At 43.5% G+C, this 22710-nt stretch overlaps 1 protein-coding gene across 1 annotated transcript in view; it reads right to left on the bottom strand.

Annotated features, from left to right (window-relative positions):
• Positions 1–1707: 1707 nt before the first annotated feature.
• Positions 1708–22710, bottom strand: part of Psmf1 (proteasome inhibitor subunit 1) — a 28419-nt gene continuing 7416 nt past the window's right edge. The window contains exons 3-8 of the mRNA XM_021152759.2: positions 20514–20666; positions 19284–19366; positions 14796–14981; positions 5970–6023; positions 4810–4968; positions 1708–4021 (exon numbers count right to left, since the gene is read on the bottom strand). Of these exons, the coding sequence (XP_021008418.1) occupies positions 3970–4021; positions 4810–4968; positions 5970–6023; positions 14796–14981; positions 19284–19366; positions 20514–20666 (687 nt within the window). The 3' untranslated portion in view covers positions 1708–3969. The remainder of the gene's footprint in view (positions 4022–4809; positions 4969–5969; positions 6024–14795; positions 14982–19283; positions 19367–20513; positions 20667–22710) is intronic.

Genomic DNA, 22710 nt, shown 5'->3' on the forward strand with positions numbered 1-22710 from the left:
AGAGTCTGAGGTGATAGGTTCTCACAACCAGGTGAAGTCAGTCCATTGAGCTTTGAACTAGGAACCTGAATGTGAGCTGAATTGGGCACAAGGTGACAGGGAAAGGCATTCACTTTCCGATGCAGACTTGGACAGCTGCTACTGTACAGTTCCTACTTCTCAGACCATGGAGATGAGCTCTCTGGCTAAGTTAAATGAGTATTTACTGCCCGGAACTTCCGGGCTGGCCTCTCCTCCTCAGTAGCTCTGAACCGTTACACTGTGACTTTCCCAGCACTTGCTTTATGTAGCTTATTTGGAATGACACGTGCATGTGGTTAGCCAGGGTCCTTTGTTGGGGTAGAGGATGGGCCTTCCACTTCCACAAGAACAAGTGAGATACATAGACTTCCTGATGCATCCTCGGACCTGGACAGTTACCAGAGCCTTGCCAGTCTACTGCTTATACCCTCACTCTCTGCCATGCTTGCCTTTTGATCTGCTCTCAGATTCCTGGTCAAGTCCAGAGAAGTGATTTAGGGTGTGGCATCCCAAGGGCAAACAAGGCCTAGATCTGGTGGCTAGGATGCCTGCCTCTGAGCATCTGTTCTAGTGATGAAAAGTGGTCAGCAAGCAAACAAGTATTACTGACAAGTAAAAGTGGGGCTATGCCTGGAATTGTCATTGGTGGTGGAACCTGTCTCTATTGGAACTGCACCAAAGTATATGTACAAAATCAGGTGACAGAGAACATGAAGTGATCCATGGATTTGTTTTCCTCCGGCAAAGACGACAGCTATAGATCAATGATAAAATGTTATCAATAACAAGACGAAAGTCATGAGGAAGCTGGGTTCTGGAGGGAGGTTGGACAGATGTGTTTTGACACATACCTGTTTTGCAGCTATGTGTCAACAGGTAAGAACTCTAGCACAGGAATGTAGCTCCATTTAACACTTGGTACATTCCTGGGGTTGAGGTCTCAGGAGACTCGTGGTTTAGACTGGAGGTTGGCTTGAAGCTCATGACAGAGGAGAGAAATGCAATGCAAAACTCAGCCAGCTCTAAGAATAGAAAAGACAGCAAGCCAAGAAGAGAAGGTGGGATGTGGGCCGGTGTATCCTAGAAATAGTATAAGTGGTCTTATTTAGCACCAAAAGACAATGATTTAGAAGTAGACCTTGATTCTATTTGTAAGCCACTGGATGAGCTCTGAAATTTCAAACCAAGTGAAAATGATACTGTGAATCTTATTAGATGTCCGAAGGTCTCAGGAATTTCCCCCAGAGAAAAGACCCTCTTATATCACAGCCAGCCCAGAAGTCAACCCTAACTCCATGGGGTCACAGCCACTGTCAGGTGGCTGCTATCAAAGCCAAAAGGGCAAGCTACTGTGGATTCTACTCTGCATGGTCTTGGTCAAATTTTTCCATTAAAAAACAAAAACAAATGGGACAATACAAACAAGATATGACTTGACATCACTAGTTTGGGTACAAGCAAGGGTTGGTGAGGATACAGAGAAACTGGAGCACTACCTCTGGTATGAAAATAGTGTGGCTGTTTTGGGAAACACTGGCAGTTCCTCAAAAAATTTAACGTGTTATTATGGGACCCTGAAAATCCATTCCAGATACATTCAATGACTTGAAAACAACTGCCCACGAAAATAACAAAACCCACTTTGTACATGAATGTTAACAGCATTCAACATAACAAGCAAGGAGGAACAATCCAAGCATCCATGAACTGATAAATTAACAAACATGACAAAGCCATGCTATGATTGTACAGCCACAGGGAATGTCGATGCTACAATCACATGAACAGTGAGGACAGAAAGTGGAAAACGCTGGACACACAGACCACACACTGAGGTCATTTATGAAAACTATCCAAAATAGGCAAACAGACTGGAGGGTTGCCTGCCCAGGGGAGGGAAAATGGGAGTGATTGCCAGTGAAGATATTTCTTTCGGAGGAATCTGGGGTTGGATGCACAGCACTGTGAATATCTCACAACCCACTGAGTTGTGTACTTTAAAAGAGTGAATTTCATGGTTATGTAAATTCTCTTAATAAAGCTATAAAAAAAAACAGGTTATAAAGTGCTATTTATTTACTGCAAAGGCTCCAATCTGGAGGTTCTATGGGACATACACCTGAAACATTCCCTCTTGCTGTTGGCCGTACACAGCTGGGAGGTTAAGTGACAGAGACTGAAACAAGTTCCAGCAGCTTGACCACAAGTTCCCGGAGGCACCATTCAAGGCTTCCCACATCTATGATACTGGGTTTCTCAGAGATACTATATAAGACTTATAGGAACCAAACCAAACCAAACCAGTCCTTTCTCCAGAAACACTGCATTTTGTCTGTAGAAAACAGAACTAATGTATGATTATATTTTTTTATCTTTGCTACCAAAAAGCCCAATGGAAGAATGTTTCAACTTTTACCTTTTCCTTTAAATCAGGGTCCAAGTTATCTACCTTCCCAAACCTATCTGGAGAATTCTAGCCACTGTTCCTTTAATGCTTCCTTGCATAAAAAAGGAATGCTTTAATGAGCAAAGTGTCCTAAGCTCTTTTGCAGGTACCCAGTTACCAACAGAACCCAAACATCCATCTGCTAGCCCTCAAGGATGAAGTTGATGTACAATGAACTTGTCCTTGTCTCTGCATGGTCTGTGGCCTCAGAGCACAGAATGGTCTACACCTTCAAGGTGGTCAGTGCCTGATCCATGGGATCCTTCAACAGCTAGGGAACCTGCTCATGCTGGCTTGAGCCCCAAGCCCAGCCTCCCTGAGACTGGTCCTGGTCCTGTCAGTCCAGTCTATCTCCTCATCTATCCTGGAGCCACACATGGTTGGGCTGCTGGCCGTGGAACGAAGTGCTTGGTACTTGATTTGGTGTCTCCTGGAACAGTACGCTGTGCTCTTCCAGCTTTATGGCACAGGGGTAGAGCACTGCCAGTGCCTGTCAGCTGGGGCTTCAAATACCTAGATAATTCTACAGATTGGGAGAGCTTGGACACAGGCTTCCAAAGACAGAGGCTCCCCTTCCTCCTGGCTGGACCCATGTTCCTATGCTCTTGTCAGTCCCAGGAGGACATGAAGAGCAGTTAAATAGACATGGTGTGCCTTTTCTCTTCTCTAGTACCTAGGGCTATTCCCATCCACATAGCTCATTACAGAGCTCCAGTGAAGGCACCTCTGATTTCACAGGTAGTTACTAGGCTCCTAAGAGAAAGGACTTCTTTAGGGTCACTATGAAACTAGCCTACAGGTCTGTTCTGTTTATTCCTCTACTTACAGGCCCCTGCAGCCCGGGAGAGTCAACAGGCAGCTCAGACAGGAGCAACTGGTTGAGTATGCCCTTGGGAGGAGATGGCCGTTTTTCTACTGTGCCTGCTTTGGTGAAATCATCCTTGTGGCTCATGGATTCCAATCACACTTCCACCCAGAAAGCCTGGGTGGGGCTCATCTTAGTGATGCCAGGAGCAAGAGTAACTTGTGAAGCGAGGGTGCTTGAGAAGAATGCCCTCGTAGGAATCCTGTAGTCCTATCAAGTATCACACTCTTAGGAGTTTGTGCATTAACAAAAAGGAGAGTGGAAGACTGGCAACATGAATTCTGTATTGACATTTGGTTCTTAATAATAACATCCAAAATGCGTTCTGTTCTTATAGCGCTGTGACCGCGACTGCATCGGGTGGAGGGTTGATGTTGCCGGAGTCTTCCTTGCAAGTGGGGAGGAGCTGGTGATTGAGACACACTAATTTCTCCTTGGGACCTATATGCAGCTTGGTGGGGTGCTGCAGCAGGCACCTCGGCTCTGATAAGGGCTGGGGATGCAACCCCAGCAGGCCTGCAAACACATGGGCAGAATCCTCTGCCCCAAGCCCATAAGAATACTGACGCTGATGGGGCCAGTGGTGGCAGCTCCTGGAGAGTAAAAGGGATGCTGAGATGTTACATTCTTGAGGCCTTCACAGGTACATGTCATCGTAGCCCGGTGGGGGAAGATGGTCAGGATTAGGTCTGCAATGTAAAGAGGGTCTAATGAATTGGAGAATGAGGCTGAGTACACAAGAAACATGCCCCGTATGGAGGAGGCCTACAGAGTGACATGGAGTTTAAGATCATGAACTCTAGGGCCAGATGGGCTGGAACTAAATTTTACCATGGCTCAAACACCCAGTCTCCTGGCCTTGCCCTTCTCATCTATAAAAGGACTATTGACATAAGCATTTCTTCTCCTGTGTCTTCCTTGCAGGGTCACCAGTGTGCTGGACAGTTTTACATAAAGTTGATACAAATTATAGTCATCTGAGATGGGGAACTTTGATTGAGAGAACATGCCTCCACAAGATCAGACTACAGGCAAGCCTGTAGAACATTTCCTTAATTGATGGGGGAGAGCCCAGCCCACTGTGACTGGGGCCACCCATGGGCTGGTGGGTTCTATAAGAAAGCAGGCTGAGCAAGCCAGGGAGAACAAGCTAGCAAGCAGCACTCCTCCATGGCCTCTGCACCAGTTCCTGTCTCCAAGTTCTTGTCCTGACTTCTTTTAAGGATGAACCATGATATGGAGGTGTAAGTCAAATAAACTCTCTCCCAAGATCCTTTTTGTTCATGGTGTTTCATCACAGCAATGATAGCTCCAACTAAGACACCAAGGGAAGAAGGTGAGGAGAGAACTCCTAGGCCTCCAGGGAGGCAGCACGGCAGCTGTGCCTGGAGTCAGATACCTCAGCTGCAGTGCTGGACTAAGCTAAGCGGAGCTGCCATCAGGTCCCACCTCTCAGCATACCTGAGTGAATACCTACCCAGATGGGCTGGTCCCAATGGGTCCAAAGGGGTCAAAGCGAGCTCCTGGGGGCACAGCACCAGGAGGAAGCCGGTTTGGGAGGCCTGAGGATGGGTCAATAAGTGCTCTTGGGAAGCCGGATCTCAGGGGATCCACAATCATGCCACCTCTCTGACACCTGAGACAGGAAGGAAGCTGGGTAAGCAGATGTTACAGAGACTACTGCCCTGGAAGAAGGGAGACAGGCATATAGTGAATAAAAATTGACCAGCCTGACTACTCTAGAAGTCCAGGAAGACATGAGATCAAGTCAGAAGTGAACAAGAATACAAAGAGCACACAAAGTTGTGCACCACTGAAGCCAAAGGGCCTGCAACAGCAGAGGAAGTTCTGTAAGGATTCGTGAGCCCACAGGACAGAGATCTCTGACACGTCTTATGCCTAGTAAGATCAACTGGTCAAGAACCAGAGCTAGAATTGGCCAGGATCAATACAGAACTCTCCAGCTCTGCAGAGTTTATCCTAAGTCTAGGAGTAATAGCATCAATTCCATGATGAGGGTTTGCTATTTTCTTAAGGGCCTCAGCACAGCTGCTAACTGCCTGTGGGTTGCCCAAGCCTGGCTCCTGCCATTCTCTGTCCCTCACTGAGTTCCACAGACCTGACTTTGTGCACACAAGCTGAGATGAATAGGCTTACATGCTGAGGTCACTGTCTGAGCCGCTCTGAAGAGTTAAGTGAGTCCTATGATCTAAAACTGAGATGCTAAAAGTGGAGTCACTCTTCAGCAGGAGTTAAGCCTCATCTGACTCACTCAGAGAACACTGCAGAGCTGAGGGTACAGAACCTGTGCTGGATACAGGATGAGAATCAGAGGATACTCCCTTTGTGGAATGAGGTAACCACTAAAAAGCCTGAGCTGTTACTCTATAGACTGTGGCCTATTGTGTGGTTTTCCTTTTGCATCCTTATGACTCTTGCCCAGGAGGGTCCCAGGTCTTTCTCTGAGCTGCTCTGGGTATGGCAGACCACAAAAAGTAGCGGTGACTCCTCAGCCACTCATCACTACCTCCTTCACTCGAAAGGGAGGGTTGGCTGACGAAAGCTCTAAAATGGGATGAGCTGGGCTGCAAGCCACTGAGCAAATTATACTGCTGCTGCCTCCCCAGAAATACTCACCCAAAAGGGTCTAGGTCATCTCCCCCGACAGCAAATGGGCTCAGGGGATCACGCCTGAAACAAACAAGAACAATTACCACAATTCCCAGAGCAGCCAAGCACCTATGCTCCAGGGGCTTGAAGCTGATGCAGCAGAGACACACCGAACGCCAGACAAGGAGGAAACTTTCATAAGATCACAACCTAAGGAATACTTGGAAGTGGTCCTTAGCAGAGATTAATACTGATCACATTAAACTGGAAATAATATGAAGAGCTGAGCGAAAGGTAAAACTGGGTGGATGCGGGGGACGGACGGGGAACTGGAGAGACAACTCAGTGGTTAAGAGCGCTGGCTACTTTTCCAAAGGACCTGGGTTCAATTCCAGCATCACATAATGGTTCACAAGCACCCATAACTCCAGTTCTAGAACATATGGTGCCCTTGTCTGGCCTCTATGGGCACAAGTCACACATGGTATACATACACACAGCCCAGACAGCCATATATACATAAAATAAAGAATTAAAAGTGAAAATGGAGGCAGCAGAGATGGCTCAGCAGTTAAGAGAGCATACTGCTGTTTCAGAAGACATATTTGGTTCCTAGCACCAAATCAGATGGCTCACAACCACCTGTAACTCCAGTTCCAAGGGATTTGACACCTTCTTCTGGCCTCTATGGCCGCTTGTATGCATGAGGTACATACATATTCACAAAGGCACAAACACATAAAAAATTAATCTTTAAAAAGGTAAAACAAAGGGCAAAGTCTAGATAAAGATAAATTATTAAATAGCCTCCAAATATATTCTATTGTATTCATACTTTGCTGAAATTCTTATAGTTTATGTAAGTCAAGAACTTGATACATGAAATATTACTTCAAAACCAAAACCTGGCAGCTAAAGTGTAAATGCTACTCAGGTGGAGCAAGACAGAAGCCTGGGAGCCAGAGGGTAGTGTGTGCTTCTCCACCTTCTATCCATCATGGCCTGTGCACACTTTCAACCCACCGTCTACTGTGAATCTCTGCAGCACAGCCGGCTAGTGGCCACTGGCTATAAACCTCTGCAATCTCTAGTGTCCCCCCTTTCTCTCCAAAGGGTTAAGTTCTTCCTTCTCTGCGAATGCCAGAGCACCAGAATAAAACTGAGAATGAGTACAGAGCATAACTAAAGGTTTCCAAGGAACTTCCAACTCTCCAGAACAGTGTGGGAAGGAGGGGAAACAAAATCAGCACAAACGAGGGGAGGGAGCTGCAAGGCCCACTAAACAACTCAAAACTGCCAGGAGGAGTGAGTTGCTAGGCCCATCCCATCCCATCCATACTCAGGCTGGCCTGGCCGTCTGTCAGGGCTGTCCCCAGGGCTATCTGGCAGGCGGCAGGTGCTCCCCAGCCTTACTACAAGGCAATCACACTTTTAAGAACTCACTCTGTGAGACCTGGGAACCCTTTTTAAATACATCACAGGGGCCATCATGCTGCTCATTGTTCCCCATGGCTAAACTCGGTCCTTATGTATTTTAGGGAGATATAAAAAAAAAATCACCTTGTGTACCTTAGGGCAGTCAGAGTTGTGTCTGTGTTCTGGACTTGGAATAAAAGATTTTATAGCAGGCTGGCAGGAGCCTGTCACAAAATCTCTGCATCCCCAACTTTTTTTTTTTTTCTTTAAATTCTGCTAGTTTATTGATTGATTGGTTTTCATGACAGGGTTTCTCTATATAGTCTTGGCTGTCCTGGAACACTTGCTCTGTAGACCAGACTGGCATTGAAAAAAAAATTATATATATATATTTATTTGCCTGCCTCTGCCTCCTGAGTGCTGGGAATAAAGGCATATGCTACCACTGCCTGGGTCTAACAGTAACACCCAAGAAGGTTCAATGATGGTAAACCATACTTTAGGACAAGAAAGGACTTGCTGATAGAATCAGCCTCAAAGAATGGACAGCAGTGATTAAGCTAAAAACAAGCCTGTATCATTCTTGGCATTGCCCTTGGTTTCTAGTCCCAGTCAAGCTTCCAAATGCGTATCTCAGCTTCATACACTACCAGAAACGGTCACCCTCCCTCATTTCCTGCCTGTGTCAGCCTCTTACTGTCCTTCGGCATGATATGGCTATGGCCCATTTGAACTCTCAGAAGCTAGCATTACTCAAAGGATTCCCACAAGCTTGTGCTAACCAACATTCCTTCACAGAGAGGGGAGGCTCAAGAGGAGTGGTTCTCAATCTTCTTAATGCTACGACCCTTTAATACAGTTCCTCATGTTCTGGTGACTCCTAACCATAAAATTATTTCATTGTTACTTCCTAACTGTAATTTTGCTACTGTTATGAACTGTAATGTAAACATGTCAGATGCAGGATAGCTGATATGTGACTCTGTGAAAGGGTCATTTGACCTCAAAGTGGAAGCAAACCATAGGTTGAGAAGCACTGCTCAAGAGGCTTCCTAGTAAGAAAGCATGAAGACACAGGACTCCTCCTTTTCCTGAGGCGGAATAACAGCTATCAGTTACTGAAGTAGGAGACAGGTAGAGGTTTTCTTCAGGCAGAGTAGCTGTGCACAGCTCCTGCTCCTGTAAGTAACCGAGCTTTGTTGTTGGAACAATCCACAGACCATTATCATCACTTCTGAAACAGCTGCTGATGCGCATGTCAGAAAGAGGAGCCCAGAAGGGCTGCATCACGATCCAACACTCATGGGCTGCTTTACTCCGGGCCACCTTTCTATGCAGGAATAGCAGTGCCGACCCTCTCTTCTCTTACTTGGCAATTAAAGAGATTATGTCTGATAATATCTTTACACTTAGTATGGCTACTCAGGACACAGTAAGGGCTCAGTAAATATTAACCATGTTAGTAGAATCAGAGTTGTCACATTCTCACTAAGACTCACTGAAGGGTGAAAAAACAAAATCAATAGTTAAAGGGCTTTACGACCAGACTACGTTTAAGGCTTTAGATGGCTCCCATGATCTCAGGATCAAATCCGCCCCCAAGGCACACGCTGCCTGTCCACTGCTGTGTGTTTCACGCACACCTCTTCCTGCACCAGCTAGCACTAGTAGAGGTTACTCGCACCCAAGAGGACTCACCGTTCCATTGGCTCTACTGTTTCCTTAAAAACTAATCACTTTGAATAGCATCAAGTTTATACTGATCTTTTTAAAAAATATATAGACAAAGTTTATGTGTATGAATGTTATATATATACCTAGATACCTAGTGCCCACGAAAGCCAGAAGAGGACACTGGATGCCCTGGAAGTGAAGTTACGGATGGCTGTGGGCCATTATGTGGGTGCCAGGAATTAAACCCAGTCCCGTGTAAGAGCAGTAAGTGCTTTTAACTACTGAGACATCTCTTCAGTTCCATATACTTTTAAATTACAGCTAAAGTATGGCCTTTGTGAAGTTTCTGGTTCTTTCCTGCTCTCAGTCCTTTAGGTCAATCGCTGCTCTCTTTGCTTCGGTGTACCTCAGGCATACGGTCACTGTTTTAAAGACATCATAAGGGTGAAAGGTGCAATTAGTCCTTACCAGCTGGAAGCTGCTTAATGATTGGGGTATAGCTCATTACACACTGCCAGAGCCTAGTTCAGGGCCTGACAGATGATGGATACAGAGAGTACCTTACAGATAAGAAAAAGCCAAGCCTTTTTAGTGAGACTCAAGTTCAAACTGCAGTTTCACCATTTAACAGCTGTATGGCCTAGGGTAAGCCACGAAATCTCCAGGCCCAAGATTTTCTTCCACAAAATACAGACAAGAGTATCTGAGGGTTGCCATACAGATTAAAGGGTAGTGCTTACTACAGCATGATACCTGGTACATAAAGAGTTCAATAAGCAGTGTTCAATATCCTACTATTACTATAACACAGGAGTTCTGTCTCTTCTTGGTTTTGAAGAATTGCATATTATACATGAATCTATTTTCTTATCTGTAAAATGACAGACCTAAGAGGGTAAACACATGGAATATGTGTCTTAGTTAGGGTTTTACTGCTGTGAACACCATGACCAAGGCAACTCTTAAAGGACAACATTTAATTGGGACTGGCTTACAGGCTCAGAGGTTCAGTCCATTATCATCAAGGTGGTAGTATGGTAGCATCTAGGCAGGCATGGTACAGGAGGAGCTGAGAGTTCTATATCTTCATCTGAAGGCTGCTAGCAGAATATTCACTTCCAGGCAGCTAAGGTGAGTGTCTTAAAGTCCACACCCACAGTGACACACCTAATCCAACAGGGCCACACCTTCTAATAGTGCCACTCCTTGGGCCAAGCATATACAAACCACTACAGTATGTTATCTGGAATATGTAGAATAAGCCACTAGTCAATATAAGAATATTATTGCACTAAATTTGCTATCCCTGGATTAGAAAAAAATTCAAAGTATTCAAGATTCTCTGGTTCTAAATTAACAACAAAATATAAAACAAACCAAAAAGAACAAAAAAATTAATCGAATGTACTGATGCAATAGTGGCACAAGTGTGGGCATAACCAACCATTCTCTGACTGGATTTAAGGCCCACTCTGCAAGATGGGACTCATGCCTGACATGGTTGGGTAGCCAAGAACCTGAGACAAACAGGTCAAGGGCCTAGGAGAAAACCAAATAGAATGACTGTTTTATTAAAGGAACAAAAAGCAATAAAATGAAATTTGGCTATATCTCTAGATTCGTGCCTTGCTCAGCCATCATCAGAGACGCAGTTTCTTGCAGTAGACAGGAACTGAACAGAGGCACACAACTAGACAACGTTCAGAGAGTGAGAGATTTTGGAATACTCAGTGCTAAGTAGACTATCTTTACTAAATATCTGTCCTTGGGATTCAGGAAGCTATGCAGAAGAGGAAGCAGAAAGATTTCAAGAGCCAGAGGGGATGGATGACACCACGGAAACAGTGTCTTCTGACACAGTAGGACTCATGTACAAATGAATTCAGAGACTGTGTCAGCACATGCAGGGCCTACACACAAGTTCAAGCTTGATAGGGTCCTCCCAGCACAGCAAAGGGGAAACGGACATAATCCCCCATCCCTAATCAAGCTATCTTCACTTATATCCTCTTGTAAAGAAAAAAAATTAGTTTTTTTCCAATGGAGTCTTACTGGGTATGTTAACTATACTCACAAATATCAATCTTTGAACATGGCTTTTTATAATCTATGTGATTCACTGAGGAAGATATCATGTACCAAAGCCTTTCTAGAAAAAGTGTGTGCTACTTTTTTAGCTATAAATAGAACAGATATATTTTCATGAAAACCATCTTTTACCTGAAAAAAGAGCAAACTGTGGGTATTCAGATGTGACTATGTCCTTGCTTGCCACTTTCCCCAAAAGAGGAGACATTAACTCAAGGAAAACAATGGCAGTATATGTTACCAAGTAGAAAATGAAAAAAAGAATTTTTTTTGGTTTTGGTTTTGTTCAACACAGGGTTTCTCTGTGTAACCACCCTAGCTGTTGTGGAACTTGCTTTGTAGATCAGGCTGGCCTCAAACTCAGAGATCCACCTGCCTCTGCCTCCTGAGTACCGGGATTAAAGACATGTGCTACCATGAAAATTTTAAGTAAAAACTAGCAAATTGGAAATTTGTATTCATTATTTGTGTGAAAAAAAAATCCAAGTCCTTTTTGATATTACTAAGTTTTGAATGCGATTTTTGATACTTTTAAATAAAATATATGAGCTTTCAGCAGATCTATGTATCTCAGAATTGGTGTTTTTCAAATATTCTTTCAATCTAATGGATGAAAAGATCCATTCGCAGAGCTTGACATGATACACAGACAGACACACAGAAAGTTCACTGGTAACACATGAAAATGCAGTACTGCAGCTAAGTCATAAAGACAATTACTACTTGTCAATCAGTGCTTAGTATAACAGCAGAGAATAGCTACAGAGGATACTTGGAAAGAATATATGTGTTCTGACTCTACTGTCAGAACACAGCACCAAAATGGAGTTGTGTGAGAACTCTGAGAGTTTGTGAGAAAAGTCTAAGAGAACAAGAGTCTTGTGACCTCAGTGTGTCTGAAATGCAGAATTGGTTTTGGAATGTGTTTCTGTGCTCCTCCCAATGTAGGTTTAGCAGACAGGAGTTTACTTCAGCTGTTGTTATTTATAAGCCTCCATGGAAAAACACCTTTTTGCCAGATATGGCTTATCCTTGTGAGTGAACACCATACATGCGATTCTTCTTAACCCTGAGTATAAATTTAAATAAATCTAATAAATTTTTTTTTTAAAAAAATCTAAATAAAGTTGGCTATTGCATGAGATTTTAATCTACCTTATTTTCAGGCCCCACTGCCAACTAGAGCTGCAACACTGTGACTCTTTATTCCCCAAACCTGTGCCACCGTACATAAAATCCACATCACTTAATGATTGAATCCACAAGCAGAAATAAGAATCCAGCTGAGGGCTGGAGAGATGGCTCAGCGGTTAAGAGCACTGACTGCTCTTCCAGAGGTCCTAAGTTCAATTCCCAGCAACCACAAGGTGGTTCACAACCATCTGTAATGGGATCCAATGCTCTCTTCTGATGTGTCTGAAGACATCGACAGTGTACTCATATACATTAAATGAATAAATAAATAAATCTTAAAGACAAAGAATCCAGCGGAGTGCAGCTAAGTGGTACAGCACATATTAGCATGTAGAAGGCCTTTGGTTCCATCTCTAGCACTAGAAAAAGGAAGAGAAAAGGGGCAGGGGAAAAACTGAATACAAAGAGAGGAAAGGAGAGGAAAGGCATCAAGACACCTTCTTTTTAAAATGTTTTTAATTCTTATTATGTGTCTGTGCACAGATGGGTACACAATTAGAGAAGGAGTATTTATGGCTACTTTCAGTGAAAACCTGAAATGCTTGAAATATTCTATGCATACACAGAGGTCAGGAAAATCATAGCACATTAGTAAAATAAACTAGCAAATACTAAAAAAAGACATATTTAACATTTTAGTAAACAAGGCTATTAAGAAGATGTAGAACACAAACTGTAAAAATCACATGTAAAGGCAGCTTGTTAAGGATCAAAAATAAATTTAGAATGACCTAAATAAGGGCTTTATACTAAAGCTTCACTTTTAGGGAAGCTGGATAAGCAAAGGAAAATTTGTTTTCAAAACAATGGACATGATTTGAGGCAGACAATTTCCTGACTATTTGCAGACAGATGGAGCTAACATAAGTGGGTTAGATTGAAAAGACCAACAAAAAGTTAGGCTTAGATTTAAAAAACAAAACAAAATGAAACAAAACAAAACGAACAACCTTCCCTTTATCAGACAAAGGAGAGAGGAAAGGAACTAGTTATCTTCTTTTTAATGTCTTCGTGTGTGTGTGTGTGTGTGTGTGTGTGTGAATATGCAGGTACAGAATTAAGTAGAAACAAGTTAGTAATCCAGAGCCTTCAGGAGATCAAAGTCCCTATCCACCTGGCATTCTCCATTACAGTAGACTGACCTCTCCAGTTATATTCATAGCTTAATATAGACAAGCCATTAAATACTTCAGAAATCAGATCCACATGTGAGGGCAGAGTGGTGGTGGTTCAGGTGTGGGGCAGGTATAACGAAGGCATGGAAGGTGAGAGGTGAAACACAGGTCTGCATTATGTGGGAAGGGGCAGAGGCTTCTAGCACTGTTTAAAACTATTCAGTGCAGCACTCGGGAGGCAGAGGCAGGTGGATTTCTGAGTTCAAGACCAGCCTGGTCTACAAAGTGAGTTCCAGGACAGCCAGGGATATACAGGGAAACCCTGTCTCGAAAAACAAAACAAAACAAAACAAACAAACAAAACCTATTCAGTGATGGGGGTCATCTGCTTCGGGTCTTAAAATCACCCATTTTGTTAACTGTCCAGAAATTAGTCTTAAGTCTTACAAGCATACTGAGTCCATGGCTAGAGCACTTGGTGGGAATGAAGATACCTGGACCCCAACCTTGACTCTGTTAGTGACCTTAGGCAGGCCATACTGCCTGTGCCCTTCGAAGAAATAAGTAGGTTTTACAGCACAAGCAGCTCCTAGAGTTCTCAAGTACTTTTTGTTTTCCGAGCCAATACTTTAAAAGATTCACTAAACTGATTTGTCAATTATTAATTATAACAATTTAACCGGTTACCTTTGTCAACTAACCAAAACTTTACAACTCCTAGCCGACATAAAAAGTCAATGGTAGTTGACACTGAGTGCTTATTATATGGCACACAGTGAATGCTTCCCTATTACAATGCCAATCCCTGACTTAACCATATTGTCAGCTTCAGACTAGGTCATGCTGTGTAGACAGACTACAGTTTCCTGGCCTTTGTCTCCTCCATCAGAGTAGAATTCTCCAGGATTACTGCTGCTAAACTAATCTGCAAAGACCCTGGACATCATTCATTCATTCATATAGCAGCTATTCTGTCCATCTTCTGAAGCTGTCAGAGGTGAGAGTATACAACAAAATGCAGTGAATGGAGAAGACACTGGGGCTGCATCTCCTCCAGGATGGCATTCTGTCCTTATGCATTCCCCAAAAAGTCTGGCTCACAGCTCTACAGAGTAACTGGGATTCACCTGGACAGCAGCCTCCAACCCCTGCACACAGAGGGCTGTGTGAGCTCGAGAAAGGAGGCAGGCAGCGTAGAATGCTGGTAGTCAGAGCAACTATCAGTAGCACCAGAACTCAAATCTAGTCCCATTTCTACTTCTTTACCTCTATACACCAATACTTTCAACACATCTGCTGGAGACACTTGGAGACCAGGGAAGGGGCAACAGCAGGATGGGCTGAACTTTGGGGACTCCATACTTACCAAGCAGGCTGCCGGCTAGTATGAGGACGGTGTGAGGAAATCCGGAGTGGGTCCACCTCTCTGGCAGTGGCAGGTGGGAACTCCCTCGGAGGACTGTTTGCACGAGCCTTCTCCCACTGCTCATGGATAGGTGTGATAATTCCAGATCTGATCTGAGACCGAAGCTCCTCACTGTTCTTATAGGTCCTGCAGGATTGAGACAAGAAATCAGCTTCCTGCAGTTGGCTGGGAGTCTCATGTACAGTATTCTGATGGCACGGACGGCGGCGGCGACGGCCCTGAGCAGCCTTGGTCTTGCGCTTGGCCTGTTTACTATGGTGGGAACGGGCCGTCCGGCGGACCTGGGTGAGGGGGGCAACAGCCTGACGCTGTCTCCGAGATTTGGGCCTAAGTTTCTTAGGCATCTGAGTTGCCCCTCCTCATTTACCACCCCATCAGAAAGAGGTGAGAGTAGGGCACAGCCTGGACTGGCTGCTCTTCTGTTCCCATGCCACCCCTCCCTCAGCTTCATTATGTGTTCATCACATGTCATGGAAGGAAAAGGCTCTGTGGGAGGATGAACCAAGTTCCTGGTCCTGAAGGTAGGGCCTGAGGCTCAGTTTAGCCAGATCCTGGGAAGGATGCCTCACCAGGTGTCTCTTCTGACCAAGAGAAATAAGCACCATGAGCTACAGCTGAGGTGTGGTGGCCAGGTCAGGCAGCAGAGGGTGGGCAGAACTCTAGGGCTCCTTAAAAATGAGCCAAGTCCTGGTCCATAAAGCAAACTCTGTGCCTGAAGTCCTACAATGTGCGTTCCCTGGCCATATGGAGCCACATCACAGCTCTGGACTTGTGGAACTCAATCATTTACAGAGAATGCAAGGCTCAAAGAGGAAAAAGCAGAACCCACACTGGAGTGTTCTGAATGAAATGTTCCCCCATGGTCTCGGCATTTGAATACTCGGTCCCCAGTTGGTAGCAGTATTGGAGTAGGTTTAGGAGATGTGGCCCTGCAGGAGGAAGTGTGTCACCTGACAAGGTTTCAAAAGCCATGCACTATTCTCAGTTTATTCTCTTGGATTCCTGCTTGTGGTTCAGTATGTAGGCCTCAGCATCCTGCTCGAGCCTGCATTTGTAGCCATGCCTCCTGTCAATGATGGACCCCTAGTCTTCTGGAACAATAAGCCCAAATAAACTCTTCTATAAGTTGCCTTAGGCATGGTATTTTGAAAAGTAACTAATACATAGCCTGCTTCCAAAGACATGTCTCAAGACATAAATACAAGAAAGCCTAGTCACAAAACTTTACTTTCACTGTAAAAAAAAAAAGTCATTTTCAGAGCCCAGGTGGGAGCACTTCCAAGCAGTGCTAGGCCAGGTGGGAGCACTTCCAAGCAGTGCTAGGAAGCCAGTGCTAGTTAGTATCAAAATTAGACAACTAAACAAATAAAATTACACACCAGAATTTCTTTACCAACTCAAAACAAAAACCTTTCAAAAATACTAAAATTGACCTTAAACAATTATTTCTAGGTAAGCAAGGCTGGTTTAATATTCACAAATCAATGTTGCCCACCATTCTTTTTTTTTTTTTTAACTTTTTAAATGTTGCCCACCATTCTAACAAGTAAATAAACATCAGATAATTAAATCAACTGATAAAGCACAAAACAACATGATATATGCACTCATGGTAAAAAAAAAAATAGCACTAACAAAGGAACTAAGGAATAGGAGACCATCCTCAGCTTACTACAGAGCATCTGCCACATGCCCATAGTTAACAATACAATCAGTGACGGAAACTGCATCCTCTCCCCCTAACTGTGGGAACATGACAAGGAAGCTCTCTGACAATTCTAATTTAACAACACAGGCAGCTACAGGCACTGTAAAAAGGGAAAAGAAGAAAATCACAGCAATTAAAAGGTGAGGAATGAAGCGTTTTGCCTATGACAAATTTCCAAGGAAATCCTGCCTCAACAAAACCAAACACCTCAAAATTTCATTCACTTGTAGGGAAATGCAAATTAATGATCCCAATGAGAGACAACTTCACATTCAACAAATAATATAAAATAAAATGCTAGGACAAGATGCAGAGAAGTGGGTGCACTCATAATGAATGGATATAAATGATTCAGGAAACATCAAAACTAAAACAAATATGACGCTACCACCACACTCTGGGGTCCCCCATAGAGAATAAAAAGCACAACTGCATACAGCCTGTGCTCAAATGCTATGGCATCCATATCTGTGATTGCCCAACTAGACACAATCTAGTCAATTTATCCTTTGACCAGTGAGTGATCAAATCAACTGTTGTACACGCAACATAAAGTATACTCAGTAAACAAGAGAACAGTTAAAGTGCACTACACTTTAGATGGATCCATCACAAGAGTATTATGCTAGGAAAAATGCCAAGCCCAAGACTACATATTAATTCTATTTATATAAAATGTTTCAAGTGAAAAAATTTAGAAATGGAGAACAAATTGCCATGGAGGTCCAGGGATCCTGACCTAGTTAGCAAGGTCCCTACAGGCACAGACACAGACACACACACATACACATTTACTTCAAGTTTTGAAAAAACAAGAAAATGAAAAATATGTCTAGAAACTGTGCTAGTTAAAATTAATTAAAAAGACATAAAAATTAATGTAATAGGAAATATTTAGGTGGATTAAGGAAAAAACCTAAAAGATCCACTCTGAAGAACACTGTTGGGATAGGTGCAGATATCAGAATGTAGACTGCTTATTAAATGATATACTGATGCTACAGTCCCAAGTGTGATCATTGTTTCAAAGTTAAGACAGATGATATTCCTATGAAATTGCTAGTCTAAGGAGACAGGGTAGATGGAGGTGTTGGAAGAAGGATAAAGCACTTCCACTAAGTGTGAGGACCCTACGACCTATAAAGCCAGGCACAGTAGCATGCACTGCAATTCTAGTGACCATACAGCCAAAGAGGATACAAAAATAGGAATCCTTGAAAGCTCATAGGCCAGCTAGCTTTGTGTACACCACTGCAAAACAAGAGAGAGACCGTTATAAATGAGGACTTACTCCTGAGGCTGTCCTCCTGTCCCCTCTCTCCCTCCCTCCCCTGCACACACACACACACACACACACACACACACACACACACACACAGTTGTTCCATGCTGCAGAATTTAAAGAACAAAGTAAATAACTCAGATGGTTCAAGAATATAAAACAACTGTTAAAAATTGGTTAATCTCGGTAATAGCTAAATGGGTATCCACTGTGTATTTTTGCAAACTGTCTCTCTTCAAATTTCAAAATTAAGAAGTTAGCAGAATGTCTCCACAAACGGGGAGAGAACACATGGAGAAGCGGCCAATGAGGACTGCCACCCAAACTACACACCCAGCTCTTGACACTGAGTGAGACAGGGAACAAGCCAAGTTGAAACTGAGCCAAGGATCTAAACAGCTTCCTCAAAGAACCACACAGGGAAATAAGCCCAAGAAAGACGACCCACACCCTGCCTCACTTAACACAATGCGAAGCCACCATTACACTGCTGGATGCTGACAGGGCACGGGCTGGGCAGCAGCAGCTCTCCTTACTCCCTGACAGCAGGAATGCAGAGCAGCACAGCCGCTTTGGAAGACAGTTTGTCTGGACTCCTTTTCCAACCACGACATTCTGAAGAGGTAAAACTATGGAGACAACAGCAGGACCAATGCTTTGCAAGGACGGGGGTAGGGGTGGGGGAAGGAAGAACACAAGGATGCTTACAGTGTAACACAGTGGCCTATGACACTGAAACACTGCATATGCCACTGTGTGTATGTCCACTGTGTGTATGCCCTCACATACCACACAACACTAAGAGTGACCCCAACGTGGAGGTGATGTGTGTGTAGGTATATGGCTTATGACTGAGGAACCTCTCTGGTGCCACACAATAGTGGGAATGGTGAGCAGATGGGAACTAAATTTTGACTCTTAAAAAAAAAAGCTGGGAGTGGAATGAAGATGTACTTGATTTAAGCATTCTTTCAATAAGGAATTTTTTTTTAAGTGTCACACACATGCACATGGCACATGTGTGATCAGTTAACAAATCTGCAGTCATGGTTCTCCCCTGCTGACTATGGGACTCAGGGACAGAACTCAGGTTGTCATGCCTGTGCACAAGCACCTCTACCAGCAAGCATCTTTACCCACTGAGCCACTTGCTGGCCCCAGGGATCTTACTGTTGACTGAAGCATTAGCCTAGCCCAAGACTGTAGCCACGGTAGCATCTGTGCACTCTTAAATGCATGATTTTACTTAGTGAGACATTTCTATGTGAGTCTTGTCTTCAAACAGATATGTAAGAAGGAGGGAACTGAGAACTGACTGTGCCTAGGGCAAGTTCTTCTGTCAACCGTACTTGTCTCCGGGGACTTTGATACCAGTCCTGATTTCTTGCTACTGAGTCCCTCTGCCTTTTCTCATGGAAAAGACATCCTTTAGAAGTACCTGTGGAAATCACTCAGGTCTTCTGCATCAATATAATCATCTAAGTTCAGAGTCAAGTCTGCCACCTGCTGTGTGCCAAGTTCCTAGAAAAGTGAAAACAGAAAATGAGAGATGGGGTATATTTCCCAGGTTACTGGTAACAGGGGAAGGTGGACAAGGAACTGAGGTACCCAGTGAATACACAACCATAACCTGGAGCAACATAGAAACACAGGCCCAGCTAAGGGCAGGCATCTTGCTCAGGAAAGAGCAGCACACAGCATGGAACACTGCAGACTGAATACTAACCCATACCCAGCCTGAAGGGGGCAAGCAACAGTGGTTTCTAGGGTTTGGGGTACTGCTTCTGGAAGCCTAGCTTTGAACCTACTTTAATGAACTAACTCCATTCTTTTAATGTTTAAATTAACCCAAAGGAATTGTTTGCACCTAAGAACCCAGTTCTTAGAAAAGAACTAAATGTTCATCAATAAGGGAAAGGACAGTGAAGTAATACAGAGTAATGAAAGAGAATGAGGTATATCTATCTGTGTTATGTAAAGCCCTTCAAACACATGGTATGGAAAAAGTCAAGTACAAATAATACAGTCAGATACTTTTGTGCACATGCAACCAAGACAAAATGGAACAGAAAGAAAGTCAAGGTGTTCACAGTCCAGGGTGAAAATACAAGCACAGATAAGTACACAAATACCAGACATGGTATGTACCAAATGGAAAATAGAATAGAAAGCTATCATTTAGACTTGTCTGGCAGGTGGGATGGATAGTCAGGGCACACACACACACACACACGGTGGGGGGCAGGCTAAAGGAATGATGGCAGAGGGTATATATGTGTGTGTGTGTGTGTGTGTGTGTGTGTGTGTGTGTGTGTGTGTGTATGATGTGATGGAGGTGGTAGTCTCCAGAGCAAGAAACAAAATGTAAAGGGTCCAAGGCAGTGAAACCTCTTACTTACGAAGCTAAGAGAGAGGCTGCAACTACAGAAGCCTTTATCTCCTGTGTTGTCAGAGAGTGAGTACTGCTGTGGACAGGGAGTTCCTAATGAACACCTTTGTGCACAAAACTCTTCTACATATATTGTGGTTTCTTACCTCAGGAGAAAGATGCCCAAAGTGGAATTGCTAGGTAAAAACTTTGGGGCCATTTCTGAATTCACTGTTAAAATGAGTTTCTAAACAGGTATGTCGATCCCACACCATTAGCAGAACCCTGGTTCAGACTCACCAGCACGTTGATGATTATGCCATTCTCCACAGAGACAGCTTTCAGAAGGAGTTTTCTGGCTCCATCCTTAGACTCATACCGAAGGGCATACAGTTCTTTATTGCTGTTCCACTTAGCTGGCAGTAGTTCTGACTTCTTATCATTGGGACCTGGCTGAGAAGATACCAGGCTTGAGAACAGGAAGATCTTGGCCTCAGAACCCAAAACTATGAAGGACCATATTACCCATAACTTGATCCCATCCCTCCCATCACATGTGTGCAGGGATACGCACCTAGTTAGACGTCTACAACTAACACTCTTATTCAGCTATTTGGTTGCCTTGATGACAACACTGGAGGAATCTGTCAAGAAGCTAAGGCTACGGGCTAGGAATAGAGCTAAGTAGTAGAGAGCTGCCTAGCATGTATGAGGACCTAATTCCCAGAACCAACAAAAATTAAAATAACTACTGCCTTGGCTTAATAATCATCTCTCTACTCTATCGTCCTAACAAGAATAAGACCAGTGTGAAATTAAAAGCAGTATTTTCCACAGTTCACACCTTGGGTTCTCTGTAATAGCATCACAAAATGACTGAAAGCACAGATCCTAACAGAGACTCTCCAACCGATGAGGCGGTTTGATAAAAATCATTACTGTATGCCCCAAATGTAACACACAACAAGATTTAAAAGTTGTAAAATAGATACTTATGCAGTCATCACTAGCATAGGAAGTTCAGTGTCATCAGTCAGTAAGCATTATCACTAAAGCCTGTGCACAACCAATATTTACATCACTACACATACAGCTCAGCCAGGCTACTCTTCTAGAGGAACCCATCTGACTCCCAGTACCCACACGGAGGCTTTCAACCATCTGTAACTCCAGTCCTAAGAGATCTGGCATCTTCTTCTGACCTAAGTGGGTACCAGACAGACAAGATGCACAGACATAAATATATATTCAAATATAATATAAACTATCTATCCATCCATCCATCTGTTCCAATGCTTTGGAATTCAGTTGCTGTCCACCTTATTTTCTGAAACATAGTCTCTCACTGAACCTAGAGCTCAGTGACTCAGCAGGCTGGCCAATGAGCTCCAGGGACGTGCCTCTTCCTCTACTCAACACTACGCTTGGCTTTGATATAGGCACTAAGAATGAAAACGCAGATACTCACACTTGCAGGGCGGGCACTTCACCCTCTGAGCCATCTTCTTGGCCCCACCCTTTCCCTTTTATCCAGTGTTGTTTTGGGAAGGTGATCGGCATTCTGTAGCTGATCTACATACACAACTATTCTGTGTTGCACCAAATGAATGTGCTATGATTTAGAAGTTCATTAGAAGTTGATTTTTTTCCCCATTACATACAATGCTTCTATGTTGTTGTACACATCTGGCACATATGTGGGATGCTCAGAGGACGAACTTTCATAGGATAGAAGCGATCTGTGTACCAAATAGTGATGATATACTTGCAATATGTGAGCTCCTGGGTCTACACATGGCCTGCAGGACCGCCATTACCTACTTGTTTGTTTTTGCCAATCTGGTAGACTGTACAATGTATCTGTGTATTCACTGTGATAATCTCCTTCCTTTCCCTATTTAATAATTCTAAGATTTCCCTGTCTTAATTATGACTTCTATTGCTGTGATAAAATACCATAATCAAAAGCAACTTGGGGAGAAAAGGGTTTATTTTTATTTACCTCATTATTTATTTTTCTACACCACAATATATCATAGAAGGAAGTCAAGGCAGGAACCTGGGGGCAGGAACTGAAGCAAAAGTTATGGAAGTGCACTGCTTGCTGGCTTGCTCAGGTTGATTTCATATACACCCCAGGACCAACTAAACAGTGAGCTGGGCCATCTCTCCCTCATTAATCATTCGTCAAGAAAATGGCCTACAGACTTACCTAACTTACTGTCATTCTTATGGAGGCACTTTCTCAAATGAGATTCCCCTTCCCATATAACTCTAGTTTGTGTTCAAAGTCCCTCCCCCCAACCCTTAAATTAAAACAAACAAACAAACAAACAAACTCAAGCAACCAGGACATTCCCTTTCATACATTAAAATATGAGTCATATTAGAGAGTCATATTAGCCCAACACATCATGTGGCTGTCCTCTGCACCTTGATATAAAATATCAAGTGTCCCAGAAGGCTATGGTTGGCAGGTAACCAAAGCATATGTTTG

Source organism: Mus caroli, chromosome 2, assembly GCF_900094665.2.
Source record: "Mus caroli chromosome 2, CAROLI_EIJ_v1.1, whole genome shotgun sequence".
Taxonomy (NCBI): domain Eukaryota; kingdom Metazoa; phylum Chordata; class Mammalia; order Rodentia; family Muridae; genus Mus; species Mus caroli.